The following is a 20,494-nucleotide window of genomic DNA, read 5'->3' as shown; positions in this document are numbered from 1 at the left end:
CTTGAAGGGGCCACTTCCCCAGGAAGATGATACCCGTCGTCATAATATCGGCCGAGGCCATCCCTGCAAGGGCCGGCGATGCAACGGCGATGCGGGGCATACGAATGCGAAAACGCGGGTTCGCAGCCCCGTGGATGGAATCAGAACCCGCGCTTCTTAGATCTCTTCCGCCACGCTGTAATTACTCGACATCTCTCAGAGGGCTAGTCTTCCCAAGCTTAATTGCATCCTTGTTTCTGACTTTCTACTATGGCTCTCGAGAAGAATGGAAGAGTAGCCGGCCGTCAACCGTCTAGTGGGGAACAGGGTTCGAGAGGGGTAAATGAGGGACAGAGCTGCTGGTGTCAGTGTGCTTACTATTCATCCAGAGCAAGGTACGCTTAAGTAAGTACATAGTCAGTTTCAACTTCATCTGTCTTCCATCACCGTTGTGCTTGTGAGTTACTTTGAAACTTTCGACAAGCCTTCCTCTCGCGACATGAGTATCGTGGACAGGACCGTTGCCGTCGTTCAAAAGAACCGACAGCTCGTTGTGGAAAACGTCGCGCTACCGGCCCTCCAACCTCACCAAGTCTACGTCAGCGTCGAATGGGCAGCATTCAATCCCACGGACAGTATGTCATGCAAGCCATACCACTCAAACCCCGCGGCTCGCAACCCGCAACTCAATCATCCCCGGCTCCAGCTTTGTGTTTGACGCCCAGCTTACTCATTCCACACCAGGACTTGCGTTTGACGTCGATGCATTCGGAGATGGCGCTGTCCTAGGCTGCGACTTTGTCGGCACTGTTTTTCAAGCTCATCCAAATGTGAGTAGGTTGCAAGTTGGTGATAAAATTGCCGCGTTAGTTTGGGGTGGTAAGTTTTCCCATGGTTCTCACAGACTGTGCGTTACTGACCTTGGACTTGCACTTATAGGGGAGATAAAGGGTGTTGGGGCCTACTCGTAGGTTTTCGTTCACGGTCGCTTCAGGTAGATTTGCTCACAAGTTTTGAACTGGATAGGTCCTATTGCATCGCCGATGAGCGCATCTCATTCAAGGTTCCGAAAACTGTCGAGGGCCCTAAGGCCAGCGCCGTTCCACTTTCCGCAAACACTGCGTACCTAGCACTATTCTCCGAAGATTGCCTCGGCCTCTCGCGGGATGTATCTACCACAAAGCCTCCTGTGCTCATCTGGGGCGGAAGTTGTAAGTCATGAGATGACCGGACACAGCGTTTCTCAATAGACAAGATTGAGGCTACTGATAATGTTCCAACATAGCCGTCGTCGGATACTTCGCCATCCAACTAGCCAAGCTTCACGGCTACCCCGTAGTCACCACCTGCAGTCCCCACAACTTCGACTACGTCAAGAATGCCGGGGCTACCTATGTCTTTGACTACAACGACGCTGATGTAGTAGCCAAACTCCAGACCGCAGCACCGACGCTATCACACGTCTTCGACACCATCGGTAACGCAAGCTCCTCAGCGACGGCGGCCGCTGCTCTGAACGGCAGACCTGGAGTTCTCTGTACAGTCCGCCCGGGCAAGGCAAACACCGAGGAGGTGCCAAGCAACATCAAAGTGACTGATGTGTTCGTCTTCACCGCGTTTCCGAAGGCTCATACGTACCGAGGACTAGTGCACTGGCCTGTACGTCTTTCCCGTTCTCCCTCTTTCCTGCTCGGCTTCCATCATAAGATCTCGCCAGGCCGTGCGAGTCGCTCACAGATCGTGTCCATAGGTCTCCATGCCGAATCACCTGCTAAGTGCTGAGCTGTACGAGCGGCTCCCAAGTCTGCTTGAGAGGAATGCCATCAAACCGCCTCCGGTGAAGGTGCTCGGAAGATTGAGCCCTCAGTCAATCAATGAAGCAATGGAATTGAACCGTGCAGGAAAGATATCCGCAGAGAAGCTTTGCTTTGATATCTCTTCTGCTTTCAGTGAGCAGAGCGTGTAAGTTGGTCCGAATCCAAACGCAAATAGCCCCAGACAACGAGTCGGTGCTCGGGTTACCTATGGAGTAGGAATCGCAATTCTAAGCATCTTACAGGTGATTCTCAAATGTTTACAAACTAGGCGAGCAACTCGCTCTCCCTCTAGAAGGTTGGCCTCAACATTTAGCGCATTGAGCGAGCCCTTCCCATCGCAGAAACCAAGTCGTCATCCAGGACAAGATGTTTGTAGGCTGTAGCCGCTACCCCTAAGCATCTCGCCATGCAGAGGTCCACCAGGGAAATCAAGCCCATCGCAAGCGAGCGAGGCTGTGTACTTGGTTGAAGCTTAACAGGCCTCCCCGGACATGTGGAGTTCCAGAGCCAGAACTCACGCCATCGTGGATAGTTTCCAGGCGGAAGTCGGGGGCGGAGGGGAGCGGAAATCTTGGGAATGAGGCTCCACGAAGTCTATCCACTGCAGCGGAGGAGCCCCGACCGATGTTGCACCGTTCCACCCACAAGCCACCGCCCCAGTTCTAGATTATATAACCGAGATCGCATGGGGTCACAAAGGGGCAAGGAGTTTATGCTCAAGTTAAGCAATCTTTATGAACGTGTTCGTCAATTCTCTCTCTAATGGAGCGCTCTAATGACTTGTGAAGTCTCTCGATCATCAGCCCTTGTGGCGATCAGTGGAGCTCACTGTGTCTATTCTTAGTGTGCTTCACCGCTCAGGCGTCTTCGTCGTTTTCCCGTCTCCTGATCGTCGAGTTCTGCCGTTCAGGACATCCCAGGCGAAGAATCCAACGATGAAGCACGTCAGAGGTGTTGCGCCAGCTCAAGTATGTCTCCTCACCCTCGGACGGTGGATTCGTATCCTTGTACGGTCTCAAGCCAACGCGATGCTGAAGTCCTCTCCAACACGGGCAGCAACTCTGCCTACAACTGCGTAGGCGGCGCGGCCCTTCTCGGCAGCGTGGTACTGAACAGGGACAGTCCAGCTCTTGCCCTCTGACGTGACAGTAACCTCCTTCTTGTTGAGCTGGTTGGTAGCACCAACAACAATGATCTTGTCGACGTAAACCTCCTTCATGGCCTTGAGCCAGGAACCCTCCTTGGTAGACTTGGAGTCACGGCCTTCCGCATCAGAGGATGCAATGGTCTTGCCGTCAAGCTTGAACTTGCGGTAGATGTACTGGCCCTTCTCGAAGTCGAAAGAGTCTCCGTCATCGACGTACAGCTCACCCTCGGCCTGGCCATCTTTGCCAACGCTGATGACGAGGGTGTAGTCGTCGAAGCGCATGAGCTTAGCCGAACGGCGGGGGCGATCACGGCGAGGGAAGATGTGGCCACCACGCATGAGAAGCGCGATCTGGTCGAGGGCGACGTCCCTGGTGAGATACTGGCCCTTCTTAGTGGCAAGCTTTTCGTAGGTAAAGTAGTCGTAGTACACTTCGTCATCAGGAATATATATGTCGACAGACTCCTTGTCCTTCTCAACAACGGGCTTGTGGAGAAGACCAGTCGATCCGACGAACAGCTGATCGTCAATGGCGAAGCCAGACTCCTCCGTGGGGTTGGTCCAGAACATGGGACGAACAATCGGGCTGCCGTCGCGATGGGCGTGGAAGAAGGCAGTGTACCACGAAGGCATCAAGCTGTAGCGAAGGCGGATGGCGGCAGTGAGGATGCCTCTGAACGGCTCCGCAAGCATATAGGGCTCGCGGCGACGAGCATCAATGTGAGCGTGGCCACGGAAGAAGGGGTAGAAAGCTCCGCCCTGGTACCAGCGTGCCATCAGCTCAGGCTCGGGGTTACCGAAAAAGCCTCCAACATCGGCGCCAGCAAAGGGAAATCCGGAAATGCCCTGGTTCAGAATCATGGGAACGGCAGCGCCCAGGTGCTCCCACGATGCCTGGTTGTCTCCTGTCCACATGGCACCAAGACGCTGAGAGCCAGCGTAGAAGGAGCGGGTAAGGACGAAAGGTCTGCGGAGCTCGCCCTTCTTGCGAGTGAGGAGAGCCTCAAAGGTGGCGTTGTGGAAGGTCATGCCGTTGATGTTGTGCACATCACGGTGCTCCCAGTTTCCGTGGTGAATGTTGTCCTTGGGCATGGTAACCTCAGGTCCATTAAACACAGAGGGCTCGTTCATGTCGTTCCAGATGAATGTGTTCTCCATGGTGCCCTTGAAAGCGGCGTAGTCGAAGAGGCCAGCCCACCACTCGACGGCCTTGGGGTTGAAGCAATCGACCCAGTGCGAAGAACCAGGCCAGCACCAACCCTCGAAAGGCTTGCCCTCCTTGTTTAAGACGGCTAGGCCCTTGGAGTTCATTTGCTCGGTGATATCGTACTTCCCCTCGCTCTTAATATGGGGATCGATGATAACCACAAGGTTTCTGCCGTGCTCATCAAGAGCCTTGCCCATGCCAATAGGGTCCTTGAACATGTCGGCGTCCCAGGTGAAGTACTTCTTGCCATCGGTATACTCAATATCGAGCCAAATGACGTCGTAGGGGATCTTGAACTTATCAAACTTGCGGTCAACGTCCTTGACATCATCATCGGAGATGTAGTTCCAACGGCACTGGTGGTAGCCGAGAGAAAACTCCTGGGGCATGGCGGTGGTACCGGTGAGCTCGCCATAAGTCTTGGAGATATCCTTAGGGGTCGGGCCCAGGAAGATGAAGACGTCGAGAATACCGGCCTCTGAGATCCAGTGGGTCTTCGTGTTGGTCTTGGAGCCAACGCCAAGAGCTAAGGGGTTGGATGAGCCCTTCTCCTTGGTGATGTCAATCCAGGTCTCAGCGCCGTTGAGCCAGAAGACACCGACAGTGGAGTCCTTGCGGTGCGCCTGCATGAGAGGAATCGCTCCGTAGAGAGTCATGGGGCTGTCGAGGACGTACTCGAAGACGTCGGAGTTGTAAAGTCTGTAGGGCTCGGAGTACTTGCCATCGCCGCCACGGGTCTCCTTCAGAGACAGAGGACCAGCGTGCTCAGGGATACCGAAAACGTGCTCGTATCCGACGAATGAGATGTCGAGGGCGACACTCTCGGGACCACGGGGCTTGGAGTCGGTGTTGCCGCCAAACGTCTCGTCCCACCAGGTGCTCTCGTCCTCCTGCTTGACTTCGGTGGTTTCAGCCTTCTCAGCGTTCTCTTCGCCCTCTTTCTTTTCCTCGGCGGGCTTGTCGACCTTGGGGCGCCAGTGCTCCATATTGAGCAAACCGCGATCGTTGAGCTTGATGTGGGAAGATCCATCACGCTTGAAGTCGACACTGAAGGGCGAGAACTTGATGACAGCCTCGAACTTGGAGGAGGGGCCGTACTGAATGGTGATCTGGTCCTTATCCTGGTAGGCGACCTTGGCCTCATTGTCGAGGTTCAAGCCACCAACAATGACGTGCTTTTCGGCTTCATTGTAGCGCTCCTTGCGGGCAGGGCTGTTGTTTCGCAGCTCGATTTCTCCCTTTTGGCGCTTCTCTTCGTCAACGGTCACACGAGCGGTGCCGGATTTGAGGAAGGAAACGGTGATGGGGAGGCGGACGGTTTCCTGGGCATCGTTGATGGTCTTGAGGATTACAGCCTGGAGTTGGCCGTCTTTGAGTGAGGCAGAGTCGGGGAGGATATTGTAGGGAGCGGCCCAGGTCGAGGACTGGGAGACAGCGTTATCGGCATACTCGTGATTGCGCTTGCAGAAGCCGGATTGGTGGCACTTCTTGAAGTCATTTTCCTTAACCATGACTGCGATTATCTTGTCAGTATCACTAAGTCAAGCAGTTGGGGGAACCAAGCAGCGTGAATTCAACACAAGTGAGGTAAAAGAAAGGTCATTGCGTCACGGGAGTCCTTACCTGCGGGCTGGATCATGCAGCTAAGTGCCGCCAGTAGACCAAAGAAGGTCGTCCATTTGTAGGACGACTTGCCGATGGTCCCCATGGCGGAGGGGTGTGGTGATTGTGTGTTTGTCCGAAAGGATTGAACGAACTGCTGCAAGAAACTCTGGAATCAAGAAGCGAACATGGGGATGAGAGCAAAAAGAAGGCGGTTCTTCTTTGTAGTGCTCTCGCGTCGCGCGTTTGTGGTTGGTTTTGGTACACTTTGAATCGGGTTGGGTGGGAGGAATTGGTGACGTTTGGGTGGAAGGTACTTGTGAAGGTGAGACGCCGCTTGAGTTCAACAGCTGTCCCCTTGACTAGCTCCACTTTGGGCTTAGCTCGAGTCGCTTGCTGCGGGAGACAGGGGCCTATCGAAGAAGATATGTTTAATCGGATATTGGAAAACGGATAGGTGCATAGACCTTACTGGCCGAATATTTACCCCGCCATTGGAGTAGACAACTTCCAGACCACATACGGATGGCAATGTTCGTAGGGTCTCGGCCACTTTCTATGAGGAAAGGCTGATGGTGCCTTCTATCTATAAACCTGCGAATATGCGCCTACACGATGCTTTTGGGCAATGTCATACCCCTGCGATGGATGATATGGTCAGGCACGCTTGAGGGCGAAACGCCTATGAGCGCCTTCCTGATTTTGTCTGAGATCGTGAGCTTCTTTAGGGATGATATCACGTTATGTCCTCACTACTACACATGCTCGTTCTTCGAGATCTGGTTCATGCTGGCCCATGCGGTGGTTGTGGAATGGGTGGATCCAGCAGAGCCGGGTTCGCTCGGTCGTTCACCATCTCATGATCCGCATCACCATCGCAAGAACGTCTGATGCGATTCCACGAACAATTGCCGGACATAATTGCCGGATATGGCGGCACAAAGCGGACGTCTCGGAAAGACTTGGTTGATCAATTTGATGAGCTATCATTCGAAAGCATCAAAGTAGCCTGCAAGTTGCTCGATTGAGAAGGAGATCCAGTAGTTCTTGCTCTAAGCGATACGGAAATGACCAAGAAACAGTCATCAAGACAGGGTTGCGAGTCAAGAACTGTGACGATTTTCAGGACAGCGATTACGATGAAATGTGATCTTCCGCCCACGATGCACGAATGACAGCAATATAATAGACGCAAAACTCCGTGGAAATCGTACTTGGTTATAGTTAGAATCATTCATCCGGACGTGAACATGGCGCGCGTGCTGCTTCTGTTACTCGCCGGGCTGTCTGGTGGCCTCTGCCAAAAGGCACCACAAGTCCAAACTAGAAATGGCTCTTATACGGGCGTTCATCTGCCTTTACTCAACCAAGACTACTTCCTAGGCATGCCGTTCGCCCAGCCGCCTGTTCAAGGTCCCCTTCGATTCTCACCACCAGCTTCACTGAACACCTCCTGGACTGGATCGAGAGACGCTACTCAATTCGGCAACATTTGCTATGGCTATGGTGTACGTTTACGCGGCCGAATCACCATACTCATCGCTGAAACAACCACATGTGTAGGATGGGCTTGCTAACCTTGCCATAGAATGACAATAACAGGCTCGCGGCACTTGGCTTCAAGATCTCTGAGGACTGTCTGAGCATCAACGTCGTTCGTCCTTCCAACTATACAGACCAGTCGCTGCCAGTTGCCGTGTACATCTACGGTGGAGGCTACTTCCAAGGTGGCAGCGCCGATCCCCGGTTGAACTTCTCGTCCATCATTCGGGACTCTGTTGCAGCTGGGAAGCCCATCATTGGCGTTAGTTTCAACTATCGCCTTTCCGCCTTCGGCTTTCTAGGAGGTTCTGATATCGTGGCTGCTGGAGCTGCGAACCTTGGCTTTAGGGATCAAAGATTGGCACTAAACTGGGTACAAGGGAAGTCGTAGCTGTTGAAGTGCTTTATGGGACGTTTTCAGCTAACTCGTCCGTAGAAAACATCGCCGCCTTTGGAGGAGATCCTACCAAAGTAACCATATTCGGGAACAGCGCGTATGTTCTATAGACTTTCCGAGAGCCCTCAATGAAACCATGGAAACCAAGCTGATGAATTTTTGTCTCTAGGGGTGCAGGTTCTGTCGGTGCCCAACTTCTGGCGTACAATGGACGCGATGACGGACTGTTCAGAGGTGCCATTTCTCAGTCGGGAGCCCCTGCTGGTTTCTCGCCATTCTCCCCATGTAAGTCACAATCTGCCAGGCTACGACTCTCTGACTGATGAAGTGATCCGCTACAGTTCTCGACGTCGCAAAGTGGGACGAAGTCTATGAGAACATCACAGTCGGCACAGGCTGCAACACGACAGATGCACTCAATTGTCTGCGGAACGTCCCAATCGAGGTTTTGAATGCCGTGGTCAATTCTACAGCCACTTCAGGGGCTTCCTATGGACTAGGTGAGTAGTCACATGTTTGATTGTTATCGAGTCTGGGTTAAGAAGTCCAAGTCTTTGATGGCGACTTTGTTGCCGATGCCCCAGGAGCGCAGCTGGCCAAGGGCAACTTCGTCAAGGTTCCATACATAATCGGCCACAACACAGACGAAGGATCTGCCTTTATCCCAGGGAACAACTTTGACAATGCCACGTTCTATCCAACGTCCAAGATCGACACGGATGAGCAGTTTAGGGAGTACATTGCTTCGCTCAAGGCCAACGAGACGGTTGCAAGTAGAGTGTTCGACCTATACCGCCAAAACGCAACGGACCAGGCTCTAGCCACATACCCGGACGATCTTAGTGCTGAACTCGGTTACCAATATAAGAGAGCTGTTACGCTCGCTGGTGACTTTAACATCATCGCGCCCACTCATTACACGGCTCAGATGTGGGCGGCGTACAACGTGCCGTAAGTATACCCGCACTGATGTTATAAAAATTGCTGACTTATCAACCAATTGGCATTCAGTCTTTACAAGTATCGATGGGATGTCATCGTCAGCGGATTGCCTCGCTACATTGGCGCAACGCATGCGAAAGAGATCTTCTTCGTCTTCGACGACCAAAGCAGAGACGACTACGACGTGTGGCCTCTGCAAGACAAGCCTCAGTCTTTCTCCGAACTAGCTTCCATAATGGCAACGGCATGGGCTAGTTTTGTGGCAACTGGTGACCCGAATAGCAATGGATCAGGTAAGTGTGGTCTACCGCAGGCCTCGACAGCACGGCTGCTGACGCTGAGCTTCATAGTCAACGGTACAAACTGGCCTTTGTATAATGACTTCAAGGAGAACTTTGTCTTCACTGGTAACGTCACTAGTCATGTCGAGAACGACGATACGCGTGAGCAGGAAATCAGCTTTCTGTCAAGTCTCTTTTGATGTCAAGTGAAGTGGCAGTGACAGATTGAAATGGTGGGACTGGGAAGGATGAGCAGGGCCCACAAAAGACATAGAGGTGCCTTATCCTGGATAACCGATTAAATCACATGGGTCCCGCTGTGCCACTTAAGAGATTATACGAGATGCGGTAAGCCGGAAGATAGGTACCTGATTCGTACCTGACAATCAGGATCTCAATCAATCCGCGCCATGATTATTTACTTATGTATCAACCCAAAACTGCACGACTTTTGAGCTTCTCTTGAGCGAAATGCAAGGTCAATTGCATGTGACGATCCAAAGAAAAGAAATTTGAGCTTGGCGTTTTGTATTTCAAGTGCTATAGGTAAGGAACCTTCCCCTTGGTTCAATGCTATTTCACACCTCACCCACCTCACCCTCTCTTTAGAATCACGGTGAACCTCCACCTTTTGGTTGCCATGAGTGCTGAGCTGTCAAAATAAAAACTAGGCGGTCTGGCTTCACAGTTCCAAAACTGCCGTATCAGAAGCTCGGTACAGCAATCTCCACACCTTTTCACCACGTTTCTACCTAAGCACCTTAGGTACACAGTACTTGCTTTCATCCAATGGCAGACTCGGGACCCCACCACCACAGCGGCGGCGCGCAGGACAACGACCCCGCCTCGAAGCACAAGAAGCCGCAGCAGAATAATGCAAATGCAAGCTTCCCCGAGTACGCCCGCAGGACAGCAGAGAAGCTGCCCCCACCAACTTTCATAATTCTCGCTCTCCTCTTCGGTTTGTACATAATTTTTTCCTCGAGCCAACAAAACCAGCGGTCAGCAGCAGACCTTTCTTCTCCTCCCGTCGCCCCTTCCGTTGTCACCACCACAATCTACCAAGAACATCAACCATCTTCAACTCCCAAAGTCGTCGTTGATACCTCTCCCAAAATGTCTACCGAGCAGACGTGAGTACACACCTCAATCCCTTTCTAACTTCCTGCCCATAAAGCTAGCAATGCACTCCAATGCTACTTGCTTTTCTTTGAGCTCCTGCCACTACCCTGAAATTACCCCGCCATCGTGGGAGGTTTCGGGCAGAAGAGGGGCACACATCACCACCACGAAACAGAACAAAAAAAAGCTGACCCTGAAATAGCTTCATTGCCATCAAGCCTGACGGCGTTCAGGTACGCTCCTTCTCATCTGGTACTTGCCAATTGCCAGGCACAGCAAGCTGACTCTCCCACAGCGCGGCCTGATCGGCCCCATCGTCTCTCGCTTCGAGACCCGTGGGTAAGTTTTATTCCAGATGATGCCCTACTCACTCTGGGCAAGTTTGTCATCTCTAACATGTCTCCTTCAGCTTCAAGCTCGTCGCCATCAAGCTCATGACCCCCGGCAAGGAGCACCTCCAGGCCCACTGTTCGTTACTTCCTCTCGCTTTACTCGCAAAGCAGAACTAACTCTTCCCAATAGACGCCGACCTCAAGGACAAGCCCTTCTTCGCTGGTCTCATTGAGTGTATGTTCCATCCCCAATGCCTCGCCCACCGTGATTCCAAGCTGACATCCTCGCAGACATGAACTCTGGCCCCATCTGCGCCATGGTCTGGGAGGGCCGTGACGCCGTCAAGACCGGTCGTGGTAAGTCCCTCACCAATCCTCTACACACCCCTTCAGTCGAATAACCTCATGCTAATACACACCTCACAGTCCTTCTCGGTGCCACCAACCCCCTTGCCTCCGCCCCCGGCACCATCCGTGGCGACTACGCCATCGACGTCGGCCGCAACGTCTGCCACGGCTCCGACTCCGTCGAGAACGCCAAGAAGGAGATTGCCCTCTGGTTCAAGGATGGCGATGTCGTCTCCTACAAGGCTTCCCAGTTCGACTGGATCTACGAGAAGCCTTAAATGCTTTTTCTCTACTCCGCCACTATACACGAGCCGTAGACGTCCACCGTAGGCTTGCCGCACGGGTGGGATGCATGTCGCCATGTTAGGTTGATAAAGAAAAGTTATAGGTCAATCAAAAAGCACAAACAAAGAGCCCATATGCTACCAGGAGTGTAATGTGATTTTTGAGACCTTCAACCGTGACTACCGACTGGATCTGAACAATCCACGTGCCCTGCCCATGACACCCGCAAACCACGGCGTCCCCCACACGCTGACGAGGATCCTCGCTGGCAGCAGCGCCTTCGTAATAGCCCAAGCCATAGCAACCTCCACCACAACCTTGTACTTGCCATCCCTCTGCCACTTCTCCAGCACATCCTGCGTGCTCTCAACCTCACCGTCCCCCTCCAACTGCCCCGTCATCGTTCCGCGGTCCTGGGCCTCGAACCCAAACCACCCCTTCCTACTAAAATACCTCTCCGCCATACCCACACCATCCCTGACGTATCCCGCCCAGTGGCCCGTTACGTACTCGAGCGGTAAAAAGTTTGTGTAGTGGAAGAAGCCGAAGAGGCCGAGGAGGGGCACGACGGCAGTGATTTCGTGGAGGATCAGGAAGGCGACTACGTGCGAGACGGGCGCTTTGCGGAGGCCGGTGGTGTATTTCTGGAAGCGGAGGGGGACGCGATCGAGGATGCGGTCTGCCGCTCGAGAGGAAGAAGAGGAAGAGTTCGTCGAGGTATGACGCAAGGATGGTTTCGTTGTTGGTGGGCGAGTTGTGCGGAGAGCTAGCCGCGACCTCGTGGTAGCGCGGCTTGCAAACATTTTTGTTGTCGAGACGGGCGGTAACCTTTGCAGGCTCAAGTCCGTTGGATAGAAAAAGTCTTGGGTAAATATTGTCGGGGCAATTGCAAACTTCGTGTGGCCAAGAGCAGAAAGAGTGTTGCTTACTGACGCGACGAGCTTTGGCCGGGTTCATCGATGGGAGATGACGCTCGAAAAGAGCTCTCGGTGGGGCGGATGGGTGAGGTGTCCATGCTTCGGTGTGCCGGACTCACCGAGGTGAGGTGAAGACGCCGTCGGTGCTTGACAGTGCGGGCCGCCGCGGGCCGATACTTGGACGCCCCAACGACGTCCCGTCACACGCTACGCAACCTATCACACGCGCTACGATCCGAGGTTATTTCTTTGCTGATCAGACATTGCCCCAATTTCTCATGAGTGAACGTAATGTCGTCGACGGTAAGTCACTCAACGTTCTTCAGAATGCCACGGGCAAGTGTCTCTACTGGCATAAGGGCTTCGCTCTAAAGTTCGCTGTATGCCTACCTCCGTCCAACTTGAGGCTTGTTATGATGTAGTTTTTCTTCAAAAGCCACGAACGAATCACCTGGGCATTCCAGTCGAGGTAAATACACCTAGGCTAACCTGCTGACGCGTGTCGGTCGCCCGCAGACAAATACCAGCCTGAATTCGAGCCGTGCCCGTTTGGCCGAAGCTGTTCAAACTCTTCTCGCGCCATCCACGCTCCCAGACGGCAGGGGAAATGCTGTTAACATCCGTTTGACTGCCCTACCCGGAGTTATTGCCCCACCCTAATTCCATCAAGTCCGGGCCTAGGAAGAAGTTCAGTTGCCGTCGGAGAAGCAAATGCCATCATCAGTGCGCACTCGACGGGTCGTGCCACCACTCGAATGGCCGACCTGACGGCATTGACTCTTGTGAATAAATTTTCTTTCCCAAAGGTATGGCGTAGGCCGAGAGACGGGCATCGGGATTTGAAAATGCCAATTGAGGTTTCTCACGGGCGCAGAACCAGCCACACCGCTGGCGCCTTCGTGTTCATTAGAGTCTACGGATAGAAATGGCACAACTAGGAAGGAAATGGCGAGAGTTTCGACTCCAATCCTAGGATGTTTCGTGTACGAAATCTGATAAATGACAAACAGGCGCTCTTATCGCTGCGAGGAGTGGCAGATGACCACGGTTCATTCTACTAGGCAAACCGCACGAACCAGATGCGGCCAAGTCTTGAATCCTGGACTGTTGCTAAACTACGGCACGGCTCGCACTGGTGCTTGCTGACCTTGCTTTTGCTCCTCACTATTCGGTCTCATTCTATTTCTTGCTCCTCGTCGGAGACCGGATAGTTTTGCTTGGGTTGCGTTCCGAAAATCTTAATGTATACAGAAACTTACTCTTATTCCATGGGTCGACAAACAGAGACAGTTGAACTAGCGATCCCCCTTAGGCGTTGCGGAAGATCTGTGCCCAGGTCGACTTTGATGTACTCCGTGAACGTGCTTGTAGCACCTCAGTCAGCAAACAACGCGGGGCGAAATGAAGAAGCAAAAGTTATTTTCAATCACCGGAAAACAGCTCGAAATTCATCAGACAATAAATCCTCCGATGACAGAAAAAGGCAAACCAAATATCTGTATTGCCAGAGGAGGGGAACTTGAGATGATGCCCGAGGTAATTCTCGTGAATCGGCAAGACTGTTACGGGTCGCTTTCCCACTTTCCGAGTCAATACTAGTTACCTAGGTACAATAAAGCTTCAAGTCTGTACGTCGGTAAATTTACCTTTATTTGGACAGCCTGGCAGTCCGAGGGCTGCGCTATGGATCAGTGTTGCCCACATACTTAGGCCAGTCCCTTGACTTTGGTGGCAAGCAGTACCTAGGATAGGTAAGCACCACAGTCACTAAACGCCGTCCAAGACTGGTATTTGACGGTCCTGATAGTCTGACAGACCTCTGTCTACCTATCTTCTAGTAAAACACGAACAATACCTATGGAACCCAAGTGCCGCTACTTTGAGCAACAAGTCAGGGACTCGTAAATATGTAATGCAGCCTATATCGGAATCAAGATACTCGAAACCGAAGCCTCATAGGCCGGTTAGGTGGTTCACTTACCCCCCACGTGAGCCGAGTCTCTACATCTAGCGCCCTAGACGCAGTAAAGGATGTCACTTATCTCGGCAATGAACCATGAATTGTAGTGAAACGCTTTTAAAGGGACTTGAAATCGGCGAAGAAAGATGGATCTCATGTTTCTGTTTGTTTACTCTCCCTCGCCATCAAAACTTTCTGCTCTGGATTGCAATCGTAGCTGAACCTTTACCATAAAAAGCCCCCTTTGTAAGTCTCGCGGATGAAAACGTTTTTTGGGTACGATTTGTATGCCCTAAGAGTGCTAGCACAACGGCACCGTGCTCTCTAGTCTAGGCCTGCTGTGCCCGCGAGTTTCAGCTTCAATCAAAGAGACTGCCAAGAAGACTTCTGCAAGGCATATTGGCTTGGTTTCATTGAATCTGTCTTCATCTTCAAGAATGGCCGGCATTCATCACAACTCGAAAGCCTTCCCGGATAGGTCTCCTTCCACTTGGGTCACCTCTGTCCATCCGTCTGGTCCGACCATGGGGCTCTCTTACTCTAGCGTAACTCAATGTTGCCTGATCTCGAACGGCAGACTGCCTTAGTGAAGGCCGGCGGCTTCGGGGATCGATGGCGAAGCTTCAGGGCGGCGGCCCGCACAACGCTAAGCCTTGATCGATGAACTCCTTGAAGGGTTTTCCCCAGCCCCTGAAGTCTGGGACTCCTCCCCCAGGGGTTCTTCGACGCTGAGGGATAATCTGCCGAAAGTGGGCGCAACTTTCGAGAACCTTCAGCTATCTTTGTCCTTCATTGCGCCAAGCCAAAGTGAAAACTCAACACTGTAAAGCATCGCACTCGGCAAGTCTTCCAAATCATCACCAACCTTTCATGGACAACTGTCGTCTGAACCTACTGCCGAATGTTACTCTCGGACCGTGCAGCGAGCACGCCTACCCTGACCCCTCTCCATAGCAATCACTTCGATGTTGCCTTGCGGGACCCTCGACAATCAGTCCATTCATCCACGGCCCGAGGAATGATGGACTTTGTGCTTAAACAGTCCCACGGGAAGGGTTAAGATCTTTGAGCTCCTTCTTTGTTGAAATAACCTGCAGAACCTTCTTGAAAAAAATCCTTTCTCCCGTCACACCACACAGCAGTCGGTACTCAAGACTCGAAGACTGCCGAGTCAAACAATCACAACGAACAATCATCGATCTCGACCCTATTGCTTCCAGCTTCATCAGACTCGCAGGTATCGCAATACATCATGGCTTCTACCGGAAAGATGGAAGTCGACAAGATCGAAGCCACCAACGCGGCTGTCCAGACAAACTCTCCCATCCCAACTGGCCACGCCATGGATCGTCAGTTCGCAAAGTTCAACAGCTTCAAATATTACCGCAAGACCACGAAGCCAAACAACGCAGTCTACATCAGCCGCCGCGAGAAGAAGGAGAGCTTCCGTCACCTGCGCAGAAATGCAAGTAAGTAACAGCCCCCTTCCCTGTTCGGTGCCAACAAAAAATAAAGGCATCGGACTGACCACCCTGGGAACATTACAGTCTCAGGACCCAGTACTGGCCCAAGACCGGGCAGCGGAACGGACTGGTACGACGTCCCATCCTCGATGCTCACCGCCGGGGACAAGCTCGTCATCGCGACCAACCGTCTTCCGACCATCGTTCACATCGTCTTCAAAACTGGCTTCTCCTTCTCGCCCCTCGACTTCATGAGCAAGGAGGCCGCCACCGATGTCTGCCGCTACCTCGAGCTCGAGGGCAAGCTCACCAACTTCCAAGGTGAAGGTGGCCGCATCGCCGACTTCATGCGCATGATTCTGAACGAGTGCGAGCGATTCAAGTACCAGTTCACCGACAAGACCCTCTTCAGGGAGGTGCCTAAGCAGAGAGGATTCACGCAGGGCTTCTGGGTGAACATTGCCCACGAGGTTTCCATCAAGCAGACCATTGCCAAGGGAAGGCCAGCCGAAACTTGGGCCGACGATATCATCAAGACTACTACCTGCCAGGAGATACTTGGCGCCTTCGTCCGAGCTCGGAAGGCTTACTTGCGAGAGATGGCCAAGGAGGGCGAGGGTGGTGCTGATGGAGATGACGGCGGCGCTGGTAGCGGTTTCAGCGTCCTTGAGGACACATACACGAAGAAGATGGTTGGCTTGATCCGGGCTGTCGACAGCTGGATTGCTTTCAGCGAGGAGAACGTGGAGAAGCGTGAGGCTAAGGAGCTCGCGCTCGCCATCGATCGCGTCCAGATGTGAGATATCGGCCGGCTATGGGGGTGTTGTCATTTGTGCGAAAAGGCCTATGGAGATACTGGCGTAAGGACTCAAAGAAGAACGATGTAAGGAGTCCAATACGGTATCCATAGGTTCGCTCCAGGTGAATTGCCTGGCATCTACTTTATCAGGCTCCTAAAATCGAAAAACCCATGATTATTTAATGAATAAAGAAGTGTCTCTCTACATTTGCCATCGTATCTTATATGCTACATATACTCCATAAACGAGCGCGAGTTTGTGCCCTTCTTGTAGCACCTTTCGGCGTTCGCATCATACATTATGCGTCTTCTCAATATTTCCTTAAGACGGGTAGTAATATATAACATTAACTGGGAGACGTATCGAAATTAGTTCAAGTCTTCGTGTGATGCGCTGAGGCCCTGTGGACTAGAGTGTTTTATAGGTGACTGACAGCAGAGAGTGAGGAGAAGAATCGCTGACCTCCGGCGAATCGTCCATAAACAGGAATACAAACCTTTACAGTTCGATATTATCTGGTGACTATTTTCCTTTTACCCGAACCTTATTTATCTAAAATCAACGTTTCTTTAAAATGTGTACCGAGACCTGAGGCCTCGTTGCCGCCAAGAGGTCTGGCTCGCCGTGATGCAGCACAGGCTGCCGACGGGACAAAGAGGCTGTGTTAGAACAGTTGCCAGCGTAGCAGTACCTGGATTCGGCATTGGAGCAGCACCATCTCCAACAGTGGAGGCTAATCAATGTAGAAACAGGATCGAGTAAGTCGCTGCAGTGTCACCCACTAAGTCGACCCACCCCCTTTTGGCCACCCCCCCCTTTTAGCCACCCCATTTCTCTATCCTAGCTACCGTATTAAAACCCTACCCACGATTTTTAAACCACTATAATAATTATAAAAATCGTCTAAGTATAATTCTTTTTTATATATTTATTTATTAATATATAATAGTTTTATATATTAAAAATAAAGTTATTCGGGCTTTTAAAGCTATTAAAAGAGGTTTTTTAATTAATTAAGCTTTAATTAAGTTCGGAGTTTTAAAGTTAACTTTTTATAATTATAAAAGAGGTTACTAAATAAAAATAATAGTATTCGTAAACCTTTAAAAACTTCTTTTATAATAAAAAAACTAGCTAGCTTAATAAGTTCGTATTTAGTATAATTTAAATATTATACTAACTTATAAATAGTTTAGAAAATTTACTAAGTAAGTTTTAAGATCTTAGGGGGATATAATCTTTTTAAAAAGAGATAAATAAATACTTTTTTAAAAAAGAACTTATTAATTAAAGTTTAAAGAAGTCGTATTATTAATTCGAGGTATTTAAATAGGGCTATTATTAATATAATTAAATTATAGTTTAGATTACTTAATATATTAAAGATTAGTAATATTAAATAGGTTAATAAGTATAATATAAATAAAATTAATATTTTAAAAAGTAAGGGATTTAATAACCTAGTTTTAAATAAAATAAAAACTATAATAATATAAAAAAAAGAGCTTAGTTCGTATATTTAAGTATTTATAATCGAGTATATTTTTATTAATAATCGAGCTATTAAACTACTAATTATATATAAAGGAAAGTCGGTAATATAGTAATAGTTTCTACTTAAACTTAACCCTTATATTAATTAGGAATTTATAATAATAAATAATAACTAAACGATTAATAAGACTACCCTTAAATAATTAAAAATAGTATTCTTATTATAAATTAAGACCCCCCCTTTTTAAAAAGCTTAATATACTTAATAAGCCTTAATTATTAGTTTTAAATAGCTATAAAAATTATATAATAATAAAATTTATATAAAAATATTATAAAAATAACGTTTATTTACTATTTTTATTACTATATACTTCTTATATTTTCTAGTTATTAAATATAGCTATTTTTTAGATTTATTAAGTCTAAGTATAAAAAAGAGCTTAATAAGGAGAATATAGTAAATAATTTTATTATTATTAAAAAGTAGTACTTCTTAAACTATTACTAAAAAGCTTATTTAACTAGTTTAATATTATTAAATATACGAAGTAAATAGAAAGTAATTAAACTATATCCCCCTAATATAGCTAGACTATTTATTAATTTAATAATCCTATTTAACTTAGTTATACTAATTAAAAAGACCGTAAATACTAAATAAGTAATTAATAATACTAAAAAAGTTATTAACTAAGTATTAATAACGTCTATTATTAACTAATTAATACTTAAAAAAGTTAGTAAGTTTTATAATTAGTTAAAGTTATTTATAGAGCTTAGTTTAGACTATAATACTTAATAATTACTATTTAAAAAAGTAAAAAAAGTATTTAATAAGTAAGCCTATTATTTAATAATATCTTAGTATTATATTCGAGTTTTAAAAGCTAAAGTTAATTAATTAAAGCTATAAAAAAAGAAGAGTATATTAATAAACTTAAATACTAAGTTCGTAAATATTTAAAATATATAAAGAGCTTAAAAAGACTTTAATAACTATTTAGTTAATCCTAGTCGACTTATAGGGGTTAAATTATTTAAAGAAAATAATAACTATATTATTATAGTAATAGAAGATAGTTAATTAATTAAGTATAGTTAGTAGCGATATTTTGATACTATGTTTTAATAGGGTGGCCAAAAGGGGGGGGTGGCTAAAAGGGGGTGGGTCGACTTAACGCCTCTGATCCAAGTTTGACGCTTGGGGAGTCGGCAAGTTGCTGTGCCGCCGTCTGACCTCGTATAAATTTGGCCGCTGTCAGAGCGGCCAGCTAACGAAGAGTCAGTCTATGTGAAAACGTTCTAGAGGTCTTGAAATACTCTACAGGCTCGCTATCGCATCTCGGGTGAGTGCTCTTTAGCCATTGATATTAAGCTTTGCCATCTTCCTTTGCCACAGTAATTCGGATGATGTTGTGTCGTCTTCGTATTTTGTGTCATTCAGGTCGGCAACGGGATTTCATGCCCAGAGCTCCCAAATTTCAGTGACTAACCTGCCATGGTACCGCCTTATCTCGCTGCCTTGGTCGAAGTTCTTCCGTCCAAGACTCTGGGTGTTGCCCAAAACCTTTGGACAGATATGGGCAGTTTTCCCCAGGACTAGTATCACACAAGGCTGGCTTTATATTCCCTTTCCCGATTCTATCCAAGTTGATGGCGATATTTCCGGTCTTGTGATGATCCTTCTAGGCACCTTGCTCGTCGAGGACCTGGAGAGGAAGGTACGGCCAGGACAACCTTGTGTATAGCTTCCTTGCCGCATCTTACCACGACAGAAGGGTATATACCCCCCCTCGAGCCCATTCTCGTCACCAGCCAGCAGGCGCCTGTCTAGGTCGACGGATCAGGTCAAACTGGCTGGGTGGTGAAGTAGTTCATGGCCATTAATTGAATTCGCCAACCAGCCTACTCGACGACAATCTAAGCCCATACGAGACCCCGAGTTCGAATCCCGGAATGAGCAACAGAAATTTCCCAGCATGAGCACCAAGAGATGTAGCACCCAGTTCAGCACCGGGGGGTGAACTCTTTTACTTATTGGTTCTAATGACTGGATGTTCAAGACGGTCCCGAATTCAATAGGAGAGGAAAGACTAAAATTAAAATCTGACACCCCTCGCTCTCTATATTCCTGTAGCATGATTAAACACCATAACAAGGCGTGGAAATACTCGTTTGCACTACGTTGCTTTCCAACACACCTCTTCTTCTATGTGGCTTCTCCGTAGTAACCATCCCAATGGTGTTGAGTATCTAATTAATTACTTACTTACCTATCGCTACGTGATCACTGGGCTGGCAGTATTTCAGAGCGGCCTCTTCTCACTCTTCACCGACTTCCAATGTAGTCGATGAGACGACTAGAATCCACTTCCGCTTTCTGTGCCGACAGAGATAGAAAGATATGCGACTCTTGCGTTATGGCCGCAGAGCCAGCGTAGAGCGCCCGCAGCGGCGCAGCCCACCCACATCGATTCTGTTGTCACATTCCTGCCCACTCGCCTCTCTTTCAATGCTTCATCCAGGTGAAATTTTCTTTGCGTTAGACTTTCAATGTCTTTTCACCTTCCCAATTCACCCTAGACTCCGCGAGGCATGTCAAACGATTCAAATTCAGGAATTCCCGACAAGGGCCCGGTATATGATGGAGTAATACTAAGTATACCCATGTTTCCGCGCGTCCGCATCGACTGGGACCAAGGCCATCGCGAAGTATAATCAGGGGCGGGCGTGGAGATGTATCAGTTCAGGTATGTTCGGATGGCCGCGCCCCTGAAAGACTGGATGTGCCCTCTCACACCCTCTCGGAGCACACATTTTTCACTTCGGGTATGGGGCTGCGCTAACTGTGGTCAT

General features: G+C 49.2%; 6 protein-coding genes across 6 annotated transcripts; 4 read left to right on the top strand and 2 right to left on the bottom strand.

Annotated features, from left to right (window-relative positions):
• Nucleotides 1-322: 322 nt before the first annotated feature.
• CLUP02_07481 (uncharacterized protein) lies at nt 323-2,179 on the top strand (the record flags this gene model as incomplete). The annotated part of the gene is made up of 7 exons (XM_049286475.1): nt 323-343; nt 464-614; nt 724-946; nt 1,006-1,190; nt 1,265-1,638; nt 1,730-1,941; nt 2,089-2,179. The coding sequence occupies 7 exons, from the start codon at nt 323-325 to the stop codon at nt 2,177-2,179; spliced, it is 1,257 nt and encodes a 418-aa protein (XP_049143618.1).
• A 632-nt stretch (nt 2,180-2,811) lies between these two features.
• On the bottom strand, nt 2,812-5,858 carry CLUP02_07480 (glycosyl hydrolase family 31; the record flags this gene model as incomplete). Its single annotated transcript, XM_049286474.1, has 2 exons — nt 2,812-5,663; nt 5,774-5,858. The coding sequence occupies 2 exons, from the start codon at nt 5,856-5,858 to the stop codon at nt 2,812-2,814; spliced, it is 2,937 nt and encodes a 978-aa protein (XP_049143617.1).
• A 578-nt stretch (nt 5,859-6,436) lies between these two features.
• CLUP02_07479 (lipase 2) lies at nt 6,437-10,994 on the top strand (the record flags this gene model as incomplete). Its single annotated transcript, XM_049286473.1, has 16 exons — nt 6,437-6,587; nt 6,977-7,260; nt 7,341-7,599; nt 7,731-7,788; nt 7,861-7,976; nt 8,033-8,191; nt 8,276-8,642; nt 8,703-8,926; nt 8,984-9,076; nt 9,711-10,047; nt 10,239-10,269; nt 10,332-10,375; nt 10,446-10,504; nt 10,559-10,603; nt 10,660-10,725; nt 10,795-10,994. 16 exons carry the CDS (start codon nt 6,437-6,439, stop codon nt 10,992-10,994), a joined length of 2,493 nt encoding a protein of 830 aa, XP_049143616.1.
• A 186-nt stretch (nt 10,995-11,180) lies between these two features.
• Nucleotides 11,181-11,804, bottom strand: CLUP02_07478 (uncharacterized protein; the record flags this gene model as incomplete). The annotated part of the gene is made up of 1 exon (XM_049286472.1): nt 11,181-11,804. The coding sequence occupies one exon, from the start codon at nt 11,802-11,804 to the stop codon at nt 11,181-11,183; it is 624 nt and encodes a 207-aa protein (XP_049143615.1).
• A 3,326-nt stretch (nt 11,805-15,130) lies between these two features.
• Nucleotides 15,131-16,141, top strand: CLUP02_07477 (uncharacterized protein; the record flags this gene model as incomplete). The annotated part of the gene is made up of 2 exons (XM_049286471.1): nt 15,131-15,347; nt 15,426-16,141. The coding sequence occupies 2 exons, from the start codon at nt 15,131-15,133 to the stop codon at nt 16,139-16,141; spliced, it is 933 nt and encodes a 310-aa protein (XP_049143614.1).
• Nucleotides 16,142-19,136: 2,995 nt separating this feature from the next.
• CLUP02_07476 (uncharacterized protein) lies at nt 19,137-20,484 on the top strand (the record flags this gene model as incomplete). The annotated part of the gene is made up of 9 exons (XM_049286470.1): nt 19,137-19,191; nt 19,253-19,359; nt 19,414-19,445; nt 19,512-19,658; nt 19,776-19,865; nt 19,941-19,982; nt 20,041-20,163; nt 20,222-20,275; nt 20,340-20,484. The coding sequence occupies 9 exons, from the start codon at nt 19,137-19,139 to the stop codon at nt 20,482-20,484; spliced, it is 795 nt and encodes a 264-aa protein (XP_049143613.1).
• Nucleotides 20,485-20,494: the final 10 nt, after the last annotated feature.

Source organism: Colletotrichum lupini, chromosome 4, assembly GCF_023278565.1.
Source record: "Colletotrichum lupini chromosome 4, complete sequence".
NCBI lineage: Eukaryota > Fungi > Ascomycota > Sordariomycetes > Glomerellales > Glomerellaceae > Colletotrichum > Colletotrichum lupini.
This window is presented reverse-complemented; position numbering and strand designations above follow the sequence as displayed.